At 52.5% G+C, this 13,536-nt stretch overlaps 3 protein-coding genes across 3 annotated transcripts; 2 read left to right on the forward strand and 1 right to left on the reverse strand.

Annotated features, from left to right (window-relative positions):
* Window positions 1-3,748: 3,748 nt before the first annotated feature.
* Window positions 3,749-5,511, forward strand: PG985_004767 (SPG20 protein; the record flags this gene model as incomplete). The annotated part of the gene is made up of 4 exons (XM_066824536.1): window positions 3,749-3,766; window positions 3,915-3,944; window positions 3,989-4,610; window positions 4,667-5,511. The coding sequence occupies 4 exons, from the start codon at window positions 3,749-3,751 to the stop codon at window positions 5,509-5,511; spliced, it is 1,515 nt and encodes a 504-aa protein (XP_066687696.1).
* Window positions 5,512-6,511: 1,000 nt separating this feature from the next.
* Window positions 6,512-8,879, forward strand: PG985_004768 (Spc97/Spc98 family protein; the record flags this gene model as incomplete). Its single annotated transcript, XM_066824537.1, has 2 exons — window positions 6,512-7,135; window positions 7,200-8,879. 2 exons carry the CDS (start codon window positions 6,512-6,514, stop codon window positions 8,877-8,879), a joined length of 2,304 nt encoding a protein of 767 aa, XP_066687697.1.
* A 773-nt stretch (window positions 8,880-9,652) lies between these two features.
* Window positions 9,653-11,072, reverse strand: PG985_004769 (uncharacterized protein; the record flags this gene model as incomplete). Its single annotated transcript, XM_066824538.1, has 3 exons — window positions 9,653-9,766; window positions 9,787-9,868; window positions 9,928-11,072. 3 exons carry the CDS (start codon window positions 11,070-11,072, stop codon window positions 9,653-9,655), a joined length of 1,341 nt encoding a protein of 446 aa, XP_066687698.1.
* Window positions 11,073-13,536: the final 2,464 nt, after the last annotated feature.

Here is a 13,536-nt window from a genome sequence, read left to right on the forward strand (position 1 = left end):
AGGTTGCAAGTTGGTGGTTGGCTTATCATGCTTAAGTTCCTAACCCACCATGTTCGGTCCGGTATGCTGAATCATGGACCGTTGCAACAACGCCTGCTTATGTACAGCACACGAGTTCTACGCGTTTGTTGCTTTTTCCCATTAGAGGGGAGCCACCCCTCCCTCTTGGTGTCATCAGGCCATTACAGACGTGCGATCGAAAAGCTGAAAAAGGAGCATAAAGAGCAGGTGGTTCGGCGTCTGTTCGGGTTCCGTGTGGCTCACCCCCAATTGATGAGTATCGATTTATATTTAACCGCTGTCCCCCCTTGTCATCAACGTTAATATTTGGGGGGGAAGGGGGGGCTGTGCTTTGCTCAAAGCGCTAAAACCAGCGGCCTCGGCTGCATAAGCGTCGTTTTTAGAAACGAGTTGCATCGCCCATCATTTTGCCATCCAACAACCCTTTAGTAATGTCAAGCATCAAGTACAATAGATGCATCTTGTAGGTGAATGGGTAGGCAGACAGACAAGAGAGCTTACATTAGCAAAATGCATTGATGGTCGTTATGGAGGTTGGCAAATCACTGCCAATGCTGGGGGCCGTGGAAGTATTCATGGAGATATTGCATCAGGGATCCGCTCGGGGAGCACCTCATCCTCTCGACACAACAGTCATCCTCGGACCCCAACATTGTCTACCTACTGAGGCACGAACAGTGTCGTTCCTACCGAATGTTATATATAGCACATCAATGCTGCCGGGTGGACGAGTTGCGGGAAGTCATCTGCCACGACGACCTCTACATTCAGCAACCCATGGCAAGGGCATACCTAACTGAGATGGAATTCGAGGAAATAAAGGGCACCGAGTTCTACACTTTGCACGTTGTCCGTACAGGGTGAGCAGTCCACTCCCGGAGATGGCCTCCGTCGAGAAGCTATGGGCAGAATCATATCTTACCTTGCGGCTGGGACGTGAAGTATCGATATTCCCAACAGTGTTGTCCACAGCTATCATTGGTACGCAGGATCCAGTGTTCGTATATGTCTTGTGTAGTGAGCACCCCTGTCAGCTAGATTTTCTCCTTTGGCAAGTACGCCATGCGGATTAAACGCTTATCAATATATCAGTCAATTGCCAAGACGGTGTATGAGCGGATATTGAGTTTAATAGTCAGTCGTGAGGGTATTTGTATGGTATATCTACCCGATATTCCATGGTCCCTGGCCTCACCGCAGTGAGCTCTGGCAAACCCAGCCAACATGTTTGACTGTTGCCCGGTGGGCGCGCAGAGTGATTGGCATTATGTGAGCGAGTCCCAATAGGTAAGGAGTGTTTCCAGTCATGTGGCTATTGGTGTTATCTGCATTGAGGCATTTAAAGAGGTTGATACATCAGTATCGCTCGGCTTTACAGCATAATGTCGATTGTCAGTTCGCTTGATTCGTCCCTGGGGCTGGTCTTTTTTCATCGAGGCTGCAGTATTGAATTTGTTTAATTGTATCACAGGTTAACTTGCTCGTTGTATATCAAACGAGGAAGATGGTACTACCAGCACGGCGGCTCAAGTGATAGATCACCATGCCCTGGCGTAGCAAGTACAACATGACATCCCAAGTGAATTTGGCGCCATGCTTTCAAATACCAGTGTTCACATACGCTGTGCCACCCCACGTACCGGACCATTCCCAGTGTAGGGGTAACGAATCAGTTGCCAAAGTCTGTTTGGACATCGTGACCCGACAGCTTGGTACACTACGGCCCACGGGACTTTTGTAGGGATGATGGCTTATGCTGCCGTCCCGAACGGCTGCTGAGCCGGCAAGTACATGATGTAATAAAATTCCCTGAAATATGGGTTCCCGAGGTGCTGTTCCTTGTGGCTACTGATCATCTCTTGCAGCTTTGCCGGGCTCCAAGGGTTTTGTGATTACATGCGCCCCTGCTCAGACTCCGATATGTTATTGATAACTATATAATTGTCATTCTCGTTTCTTTAGTACATACCTTGCCACCTGCTTGATAAAGGTGTATGATTTTAACCCAAATCAAGAAAGGCCCCAGCACGGGGCGTGACATTTTGCAGAGAAGCTCAGAGGCTGGGATTTCCTAAATGCTGTATAGCGATTCCAAACCCATTGAACGCGGTCTGGTTGATCGCAAAGTGGCCGACCGGGAGAAGTCGAAGATATTACAAGCAATCCAGTAACCGACATGGAGCTTTGTCCCTAAGCAATGACACTTAGCTCCCGTCTGCTAACAGATGCCCGTCTCGATGCCTACCTTAGCTAACCCTAGAACCCAACATCCCTTGTTTGCTCGGTAAGAATGGGTTCCAGGAATCATCGCATCACAAAATCGGCATAGCTTAGGCATGTACTTCTGCTAGTTCATAGTATGCATTTCATCATGAAAAGAGTAAAGTTCCACAATGCGAATACGCGATAATGCCATCTACAGGAGCTGACAGTAGCTGCCGGACTTGCAACTCAGCCATTGCACATGGTAGACGACACTCTCAAAGCACAGAAGCATATATTGTTTGACGAGCAGTATACGACCAGAAATCAAACCCCTTTACATGGCTTCGAAATGATCGTTTGGCGCCATTCAGATCAGTTCGCAGCTGCCCCTGATTCTAGGCTTCCTGGATGCTCATCAGCCAGGCACCTGCCATACAACAGAGAGACAGTGAACATCGTGAAATACACAAAATAGGCCTGATTGAAGTGCAGCTAATCCCATAATCTGCCTCACCACGTATCGTTCGGCACAGCAGACTATATGATCAAAATGAAACTGTGGGTTGCGCATGCAACATGAAGACGACGAGGTTACGGCTCGCCCCATGTAAGCGATGCTTCAAATTGACCCCCGGGGTCAATTCATGAATACTAATGTCACTGCACACAACTCAAAAAAATCTCTGTTTGAACTTCCACTACGCCGAGTAGTTAACCTACCACAAGTATTATGGGAATTTCCTACTGCTCAGACCGCAATCATCAGTAAGCCCACTCGATTCACTACAAGGTAGGCCATGTTCAACAGGCATTGAAAGCTGGCAATGGGTCCAAGATGGGTGCTTCTGACAGCGCCCGTCTGAAAGCGCCTGTCTGAATTGATTGGCGACGAGCATCGGTCGAAAACAACTCGCATTGTATGTCTCATCGCCCATTATCAGTTAGTGCAACCAAGGAAAAGAAAGAGACTCATGCAAGCGACAAGCAAGACAAGCGCCCAGCGCTGAGCACTGCCACATGATTGGCACTACTCTCTCAGTGGACCAACAGCAGGGAGGAAGCGATGCAAAGCGTTACGGAAGCGTTGCTTTGGAGCCCTTCTTGGCCAAACAGATCAAACAGGCTTCTGACCCAAGGGTGAGGTGAGGGATCCCACACCCACGCACGTCAAGCTTAGTACGTTCCAGACCTGCGCGGGGTACTGGGCTTGTCACAGCTTAAATGTCCAATGACGTCGGGCAAGAGGCCTCTCATGATGCGCAGGGTCGTAGCCTCGCAATGTGATTTAAGCGCCTCAACGTACATATGAGCTTCATGGTTGGTTCACATGATGCAAGGCCTGAAATAGAAAGAATCCTACACGGCAAATCGAAGCGCTTATCACCACTCTCTCCTACTTGAATCAATAGATCTTTTCTTGGTACCCTCAATTCTTGGCCGATTTTTACCTTACATACGATCGCATTTTCAAGGTGTTCTGAAATCATCGCAAACAAACCCGCAACTGCAAGTGTTCTGGGTCATGGCGTCCGGACATAATGTGAGTTTACAGCATTCGCACTCTTCGTGTCGCTCCATCATTCATCGCGATAATTTCATTGACCTATTTTTCAGGATCCGAAGCTGCTGGTAAGCGATCGCGTTGTTCTCGTTCTTCCTTTGGCCCTTTCTAACCCCAAACTGCGCAGTACGCCATTCAGGGCGTGTCCGCCTACCATGTAACTGCCGGGAGAGGAGGTCTCTCACCCCGACCGGGCCACAGACTTTGTCGCTGTTGATGGTGCCAACTTCTTCGAGTTATGCCGACCCGGCCGCTTTTGACGGACAGTCGCAGACCCCGTCTGACTTCTACCTACACTTGCACGTCGACGAGAGCCTGGACATTCCTCTCCCGGCCACCACACAGATCTACCACCAGCCTCCGCGAAGCTATCTTATCCCGCGATGGGACCTTGGCCCAGAGAGCGGCACCTTTACGCGACTCGAGTTCCCGGAGATTGGCAGCCGCAAGGGACTCCAAGAGGATGTGGATACCTTTGAAACCATTCTGGCACAATGCACTGCATTCCTAGAGAGGGCGCCTCCCCCGAAGGCAGCAAAGAAGGACAAAAGCCCCTCATCGGCCATTCCTTCGGCGGGTGCAGGTGCATCACCCACAAGCTCCAAGTCGAAAATGGCAACCAAGGAAGAAGTCCCTCCTTATCCTCCACAGGCCTACAACCCGGCTTCATTCGCCCCGGGTGAGGCCTATGCACAGGGAAGCCACAGCGGTCCCGGGAAAGGTGGCCAGATCGTGCTCGTGGACGAAGAAGATGGCAGCGTCATTGGCGAGCTCGGCGAGGGGTATCAGATCGACGACAACGCGATCAAGCCAGGGTCTAAAGGTCAGTACAGTCGGTAGAGCCGCCGATGGAAACTTATATCTAACGCAAGTCACTAGAGCCTGTCGAGATTACCCTTCCCACCGAGGGTGGTGCGGGCAAGCTAGCAGTTGCGCCCGCGTCCCCAGAGTTCCTGGAGATGGAATTACACCCGGCCTACAAGAAGTCGTTCCTCGTTTCCAAAGCCACATATGCGTCGCGTCTGATAGTCACCACCTCTGATTTCATTACCAAGGGCATGCAGACTTCGGCAGACAGTTTCACGCAAAAGACGAAACCGGCTGACAAGGCAGTCACGTTCACGCCGACTACTCATGAGCGCGTTCGCCGTATTGGCAAGTTCTCTGGCAACGTCGCCGACTTGTCATCCAAGACGGTGGGCCAAGTGTCCAAGGTCGCTCAGAATCTCGGCGCGACTCTAGCAAGGAAGGGAAGCAAGGACGGTGGCAGGGGCTTCGGGCCGGACGGAAAACCGATCGAGTCGTACAAGCCAGGCTTGCTCAACAAGAGCATGATGGCCTTTTCTACCATCGCTGATGGTATCGACTACGCCGGGCGAAACCTACTGGCCTCCGGTTCGTCGGCTGCGACCAACGTGGTGACGCACAAATGGGGTAATGAGGCTGGCGAGCTGTCCAGGCATCTAGGTGGAAGCGTCAAGAACGTCGGCCTGGTGTATATCGATGTGACAGGTGTCTCGCGCCGCGCGATCGTAAAGGCTGTGGGCAAGGGCATGGTTGTTGGCAGGGTCAAGGGAGGAGGTGAGATTGTGGTTGGCGATGATACCAGTACCATGGGCGGCGATGGAGACCAGGCAGACCCTCAGACGGAACCCAGTCCTGATGCGGCCGGTGCCAGCAACGCAGCAAGCGGCAAGGGGAAGAATTCGTTCACCGGAAAATAATCTAGCATATGATGTGGCGAGGATGGTTGGGTACGGTTAGTAATTGGCAAGACATGGTTCACAAAACTGAAGCGATGGGAAAGGGTCATACTTCATATCTAATCATTGAGTTCGTATAATGAAGATTTACAGATTGTCACTCGCCTTCTAGAGCGGCAGGGAAGTAGTGCTCTTAGCACATCAGTGAGCAGTTTGGTGTTGTCGTGGTGGTGGCGAACATGGGTGCTTCAACGCCTCACTACTCAAACTTCCTTTTCCTAGCACAAAACAAGTAACTGGCCAGAGTTATTTATTCGAACCCTTGGGAAAAGAACAAATACCTTGTAGAAAAGAAAGGGGTAGTGGTTGCCTGTCTAGGTAAACAATAGTACAGCTCTATTTACTTTTCTCGTAACTGTTGCTATTTTGTCACGTGACCCCTGCTTAACGCGTCTGTGCCAGTCATTTCGAGCAAAAGACGGCAAGTTCAAACCCTCTGAAACTTCAGCAGGTGCCATGCCATGGCTTGAGAAACTGCCACCAGTAGTAATCTTTTCAATCAAGGAGACCATTTGTTGATGAACTGTGGCGGTTGCGCATGCTTTTGACAGTCGTGGCGGCAGCTTTTAGGCATTTATCCCAGGATATTCTCAATCCGACCTCGACCTGGCAATCCACAAGTCTCAACATATGGCTGGCTGGCAACGCTTTCTTGCCCAGCAACCTCCGAGGACCACCACAATTGGCCCGCATTCATACATCTCACCTTTCTATTCCCTTGCAGCTGTGGCATGAGACTTCCCTGACAACCAGTCCAACCTACAGTGTGAACAGTCTACAATTCTAGGGATGTGTCGGTACGAGTGCCTAGGGTCTCTCATTATCCTCTTACACGATATCAGCGAAGCACTCTGGTACAAAAAGCAGCCTCGTGACCTGGAAGAAACAAAACCCCCGGAGGTTTGGCTCTGAGCCTCCCTTACTCCAACCACATACTTTGCGGCATCTGCCGGCTACCAGGATGCTGCACGAGATACTACTGTCGCTCTCGGGGCACTCATCGCCGCTCCTGCGGGAGGGGCGGTTAGCAGAAACCGCACAGCCCATCCTGTCGCCTCCGGAGCGGGATCTGCTAACGACTGCCGCTCATCTGAGCGAACTTCACCGCAGCCTCATCAAGACAACAGCTCAGATTAATGCATCGCACGGGTCAGTCATCTGTCGGGCCGTGTCGAATGCCATCGGCTCTATTCACCTGGCCGCCTTTCAGCGGAAGATTCTTGAAGTAGAGAGCAGCATTCTCCGCAAGGAAGCTGCTCTCGTTGGGGCTTACGATATCGTGCCTTTAACGGCAGTGGTAGGCGAGTTCTCAGACTGGACGTTGAGAATGGAGTGGCTGTGGGACATGGTCCAGTTCATGCTCAAGAAGGACAAGAATGGCTCATGCACAGGGTCACAGCTAATGGACAAGCTCCGGAGCGAAATACAGACTGGGTATGCAGATATTGAGGAGGCAGCGCTGAGTCTTGCCAGAGTGGCCGAGACGGCATGGCTCAAGCAGGTTTCCGCTTGGGTTCTATACGGTCGAGTCCCTAGCTTTGGAGCTCAAGATTTCTTTATTCAGGCGGACACCGAGAGCGATCATGTAAGCAATATATCCTCCCCGATATGTGTTTTATTGAAAGCAGCAAGCTCATTGTGATACACAGGGATTCCGAGTCGATCAAAAACTATTGCCGGCATTCGTCAACGCTTCTACAGTATCATCGATGTTGTTCATCGGCACTTCTCTGAATCATGTACGGAGCAGAGCCGGATCTGAGTCGAGCGTTGGGGGTCTCAGCCATCTTTCTTCACAGCTGCAAGAGCTGTCGAGACTAACATTCCCTCTCAACACGGCAGCCTTTTCGAGAGCAATAACCAGTATTCGGCAACAGCTATCTCAGACGATACTGCAAAAACTTCTACCTCGGGACAAGGTTGTCGAGATGCTGCATCTTCTGCGCGAGTTCTTTCTACTCGGACGCGGTGAATTTGCCATGGCCTTGACGCAACAGGCCGACGAAAAGCTGCGAAACAGGTGGCATCGAGCAGATAACTTAGCGTATGAGAAACGCGACAAGCTCGGCACCGCAGTTGTCAAAGAAGGGGAAGTCGCCGCGGTCCTCACTCGGGCTTGGGCTGTACTCGCTTCGATGCAGAGTGAACACGCAGAGGAAGACGAGGAGCTAGAGCGTGCCAGAGACCTTATCCAGCTCAATCTATCCAAGAGCAGCGCAACGAACTCTACGGGAAAACAAGACAACTCCCCTACAGATACTACGCCGTTTGGCAACTTGCTGTTCTCGGTGCCTGTTATCATGAGCTTACATATACCCTCGCCGCTGGATTTGTTCCTCTCGACTGCAGACGTGGCAACGTACTCTTCTGTTAATGCATATCTCCTCTCTATTCGGCGTGCACATCTTCGACTGACGGATTTGTGGAAAATCACATCTCTCCGTCGCCATCATCCAGCGCCCCCAAGACCGCCTTTCAGCTTGAAAAAGGCCGGGCAGAAAAAGACACGCACTCTCCGGGACCGTTGCACAGACCGGGCTTTGACTATGCGGAGCACGTGGACAACGAGTAGCGCGGCTATCTTCTTCCTCGCTGAAACTGAGGCATATCTCCAGGTGGAGATCGTGGAAGGCCTCTGGGCTCACTTCGAAGGATGGCTTGTTGGTAGAGAGACGTCCGGGAGTCGACCGCCAACTTCACACCAACAGCAAGCTGCAAATAGCCATGGAGAACAGCAGCCCGACGGAGGCGATGACGACTTCTGGCTGGAGGACGGCCAAACCACCCGACCTGCTTCTCGTCAGTATCCTCCGCCGGGTCTGAACCTGGCAGCGCACCGGGATCCGCAGACTCTCTCCGTAGCCCATAGGATGTATCTCGGCGCCTTGACACGCCGTCTCCTCCTCACGCAACCCACCTTTACCGACCCACTCTACAGGCTTTTGGTTCACATAGATCGTCTGGTCGCTTTAGTACACCGTCTGCAAGGTATATGGACTGCGCTGGATCTGGAGGCGGACGAGGGCGTCGTGGACGCCTTCTCCAACCTCGAAGCCGAAGAGACCGAAATCAAGGCACACATAGGCCAGATGGAGAACAAGGTCAAGAAGGGGGTGGAGAACGTGGTCGGGGTTTTGCGGAACCTCAGCATAGACTCCAAGTTCCTGGCGGATATGGAGGGCGAGGAATTGTACTCGGACGCGCAAGATTTCCTGGACGACGATCCGGGGCGGTATATACCGAAGAGGGTCGGCGGCGTTGACCGGCTCCTGATGAAGTTGGACTTTGGCGGTTGGTTCAATAGCGGCGTTGGCGCTGAGAACGTCTAGCCAATATCACGTTTGCAACTTATAACATCACCTATAATTGTCACGAAGCCCTCAGCACCGTTGGGGCAAGAAAGCTAGCATGGATACCACCAGTACAAGTTATACACAACCGATTCAAACCCGCATTTGTCTGTGCCAGAATGCCAATCTGCTGTTGTTCGGCTAGGTGCATTTCTTATTTTTGGAGCTGTGCCCCAGTTGCACAGCTGCCCAAGTAGGTACCTATGGAAACCACTCAAATGCAAACTAACCAAACGACCCCATCGTTGAGAATGCCACCCAAGAAGAACCAATCTTCGAGGGGGGGGTTTTCCTGGTTTCCCAGGTTTTCGTCATATGACCCTATTTATACACGAGATATGCCTTTTTTGTACACAGATGCATGCATGCCCAATACCCCCCCCCCCAGACTCCGTAATAATAAAAATGGAAATAAAAATGAAATGCAACGCTAGAAATGAGTGCTGTAGTATCCTTGCTCATAAATATGCAGGTGTTCTGTTGTCCGCATTATATCTGGTTGACCGCTGTAAAAACTTGTTGAAAATGTAAGGAAATTGGTCCGAGGCACGAAAAAGGCTGGCTGGAAGGGTCAAAAGATATCGTCGATAGTCGGAAGAGTGAATGTGTGTCATCAGTCATAGCCTGCTCTTGGGCGGAGTCAGGCAGCGTTCGGTTTGCTGGGAAGAAGCCGGCGAGAGGTCGTAAATAACAAACAAGTGCTTTGATAGCACGGGCTGGAATACTGCCGTCGCATGCGCGGGAAGCGCCACTTAGTACGCCGCTACGGGCGACATCCAGTGTAACGGCCTTTGAGGGGCCGAATGACGCCGGGCGAACATGTGTTGTACAAAGGTTCTGGGCACTCCATGCTCGAAGTCCATGGCCTTGGAGCTCAGGGGGATACTGATGCGGCGCATCTTGCGGTGTCCCATCGCTCCTTGATGCAATCGTCAACAAGGGCCATGAGGCCAGTTGAGACCACGACACTGCATGTATGGTTAGTAGGTTGCCCATTGCAGATGGGTGTGCGGGATGGGACACTTACTCGGCGACGTCGGTCATGGCATTGACGAGCTCCTCGTCACTTAGCCACATATGGCACGGCGGGATCCAGCCACCAGCCTCCTCGTCGGCGGCGACCTGGTTGGGCGAGCGGGTTTCGGGTACGATATGGGCCACCGGTGCCTTGTTATGGCCGTCTCGGAACAGGTGGAAGGACACAACGCCAGTGAGCTTGTCCGTGACCCTCTTCCATGCGTACTTGTGGCCCCACCACTCGAACTCATATCGCTTCGAGCCCGTGTACCCACAGCGAGCGATGTCGACTCTGGCATAGTTGGAGAACTCCAGCTTGATGGCGTTGGTGGCGACACCATGCGACTTGTGCCGCTTGCCAGCCTGGCTGAAGGATGTCTGGAAATCGTCATCAGCATCGGCCGTCGAGTAACTCGTGTTCGGCCGGCTCCTGGTGGAAGATGAGGACCCAGATCCAGCCGTGCCCGTCCTCGCGAGATGGGGTCGCGGAAGACTCTTCATCGCAGTAGACATGGAGCGCTGCAGGCTGGGGCGGCTCTGGTCGGCGGGCTCGGTGAATCTCCGCTTTGAATTGCAGACCTCGCGGCCCGAGTCGCGGCAGTACCTCCTCAACGAGAACTCCCGCTTGTTGAGGTCGTGCATGCGGAGGTGGAAAAGCTGGATCGTCTTCCTCCTGCGGCCTGACACGACAGTGTCGACCCGCAAGTTCATGTTGCCGTCGGACGTAAAGTCGTCATGGCGAATGGAAAGACGGTTCATGGAGGGAAACAGGGCAGCAAAATCCTCGGGCGTGGAGGGGCGGACGTTGGTGTCGACAATTTCATGGCGATATGTGGGTAGCGGGGGGATCTCGGTATAATCCACGCTGGCATCCGACACGTCAACATCCTCAACCTCGTCTAGCGAGGCTCGGGACGAATACGTGTCGACCGACGAGGAAGAACATAAACTGGTCGAGGGCGAGAGATCCTGCTTTTGGTATTGTTGGGGTTGAGCTCTGGATGCTTTGGATATCGAGTATTTGGTGGACGGCCGGGAGCTTTCGTAAACCGAGGTAGGCGCAGTACTTCGAGACTCATACGACTCGGCACTTCTTTGCGAGTCCCGAGTGCAGGTCGTGTGATTTGACGAGCTGGTGAATTGTCTTCGTGTCATGGTGACTGATGGTATTTTAAAGGGGGGCACATATGAGGAGGTTTGTGGTAGCTTGCTTTGCTTCGAGTTGAAGGACGAGAGCGAGATGCTCGAGGGCACATATATAAGTGTGAGTGTGAGTGTGTGCTCGTGTTTGTATGTGTTTCCGCTCGGGCAGGGGTTGCATGCGCCTAGGGATTCCCAAGGGAGCGGTAAGCGCGTGGAACTGGGGAAAAATTATAGCCTTTGGAGCCTGAACTGGGCCAACGATAGATCTAAGATATACACGGGTTGGTGCCTTGTGCCTTGTGGTGGTGAACTGGCGGACTGGCGCACTGGGATTTGCGAATAGATGGGGCGGGATGAAACGTCTGGATGTGGGCAACACTGGAGGCACAGGAGGTATCCAAGGCGAAGGATAATTTGGGATGGCCTTAGTTGGTCACGATTCTGATGGAGGAGGTCCGATAAAAACGAAGCTGAGGAACTGGAGTCTGTATGCCCATATAACGTGTGGTCAAAGTGGACTTACGGCGGGCAATGCTTGGGTTCCTGGGGGGTAAGCTGCTGATGTATGAAATGAAGAGACGCTGACTGAGGATCGATGATTGGGGGGGGTGGTCACTGTCCGCTATCTGCATACTACACACTTTTACCGCATCTCTACACCTCTACCTACCGAAATATCCATGCATGCTCTCGATGGGATGGGATGGGAATGGGATGGGATGGGTGCATTTGCGCCCCGCGAATGGCCGTCGGTTCGCCCACGTCTGCGAGTAAAAACCGGAGCTGTCTCTCATTGGACTCAGCCTTCCAGGGTCCGGGTGGGAAGACTAACATTGAAATGTCTGACTCCGACTCTCGAGAACCTTGGAAGGTACTGTACCTGTTCGCTAGACTCGGGATCGCAGGCTAAGATAGTTCCCGTTGGTGATTGACCCCGGTTGCTGTTGCCGTCTGGGCTTCTAAGTGGTCGCACTCAGGTCCTGGGGTGACAAGCGAGGAACAAGAGTGACTTGCACTCTGGCTGGCAGTCTCTGACTCTCTGCCTGCCTCCATCTTCACAGCCTAACCTTGCCGACCGTACATAGTGGCAGGAGTGGTTTCTGTAGGCACACATACGTAGCACACGTCCGCAGCAGTTCGTTCATTGTCCCACGCTGGGTGTGGCGCACGTTGCGTTGCGTTGCGTGACCCAGCAGCAAGTAGGCGGCCGAACTGTCAAAAGTACCGAGTGTCCTACCTGACTGCATATTTGAGGTTATTAATGTTATTGCAATTACCTCCTTTACTGATTGCCGAACATGAACAAAGTTTTGAAAGTAGGTGAGCAAGCGCAGAGTGTGGTCTGGTCATGATGGTACCACCACAGGCCATGACAATTGCTTGTCGGACTTGGCCAGAGCCCGATGACTGACTGCTCCGGCCGGCCCTGACCTCCCCCGGCTGCAAGCGCCTAGCACCTGCCTAGGTTAGGGTGCTGGGTGCAATAGCGAATAAGACGCAAATCGGGATTCTGCTTGCCATCTCTACCTACGCTTGTGAGATCTGAACTGGTCGAATCTGTTCATTCCAAATGACGTTGCTCCAGCATAATTCCATTATACCACGGATGCACTATTCTATTGATTTCTTACCCGGGACATGCATGCGCCTATCCCGAGCCTGTAGTATGTCGTATGTCCCAGAAGGTGCCCTGGAGCTTCGAGTTTCCGTGGCATAGCCTGACCTGAACTTCCCGCTCGAGCTCCCTTCCTTGCCGTGCAGCCTGACAAATCTTACCTACATTGCACCTTCCGGATACTCTGATTGATTATGTTCGTTTTCTTCTGAAGTTAGACTGCTTACCTAAATGATGTGGTACCTACCTAATTGATTGATTCCGTAAAAGCTTCATCTTCAGGCAGAGAATGAGCAAACGGATGCCTATTCTATTCTGACCCCTTCCACACCTGCAAGCCGGTCTTTGTCATCCATGCACAACTGATTCCTATCGGGACCTGCTGCGCAATGCGAGGCGTTCACATGACAGCCTTCTTTGCGCATAACTGGGCATGTAGGGCTGGTAGGCCCCTTTGCTCTTGCCGGACGGTGCTTCTTCTCTGGATTTACGCCGAAGTGTGTGCTACGTGGGGTGCCTGGTCTTTTGTCTATGCTGCTTCCTGCTACCCATTCAAAGCCACTCCCAACGATAGCAGAGCAAGGAAGGTCAGGTAACAGCAGCAGCACAGCACCGCCCATCACTTCTTCGGGTCCACAGACTGGCGGTGCCCTTTGGGAATCCCGACAATGGTCTTCGGTCCCCTAATCCGAGCCGCATCGTGTCGCGTCGCAAATGCAATGCCCAGCGGCGCATAGCCTATTCGTCCAGGCCACTTGGAGTCGCTCCCGTTCCGGAAATCGTGGGATGCCTCCTTGGGAATACGTTGCTTCCCAAGCCGACGACGGTGGTATTACGTGGCAACCTGCCGAGGCTGTTTTA

Source organism: Apiospora marii, assembly GCF_038362585.1.
Source record: "Apiospora marii strain CBS 49790 chromosome Unknown utg000003l_segment0_segment0, whole genome shotgun sequence".
NCBI lineage: Eukaryota > Fungi > Ascomycota > Sordariomycetes > Amphisphaeriales > Apiosporaceae > Apiospora > Apiospora marii.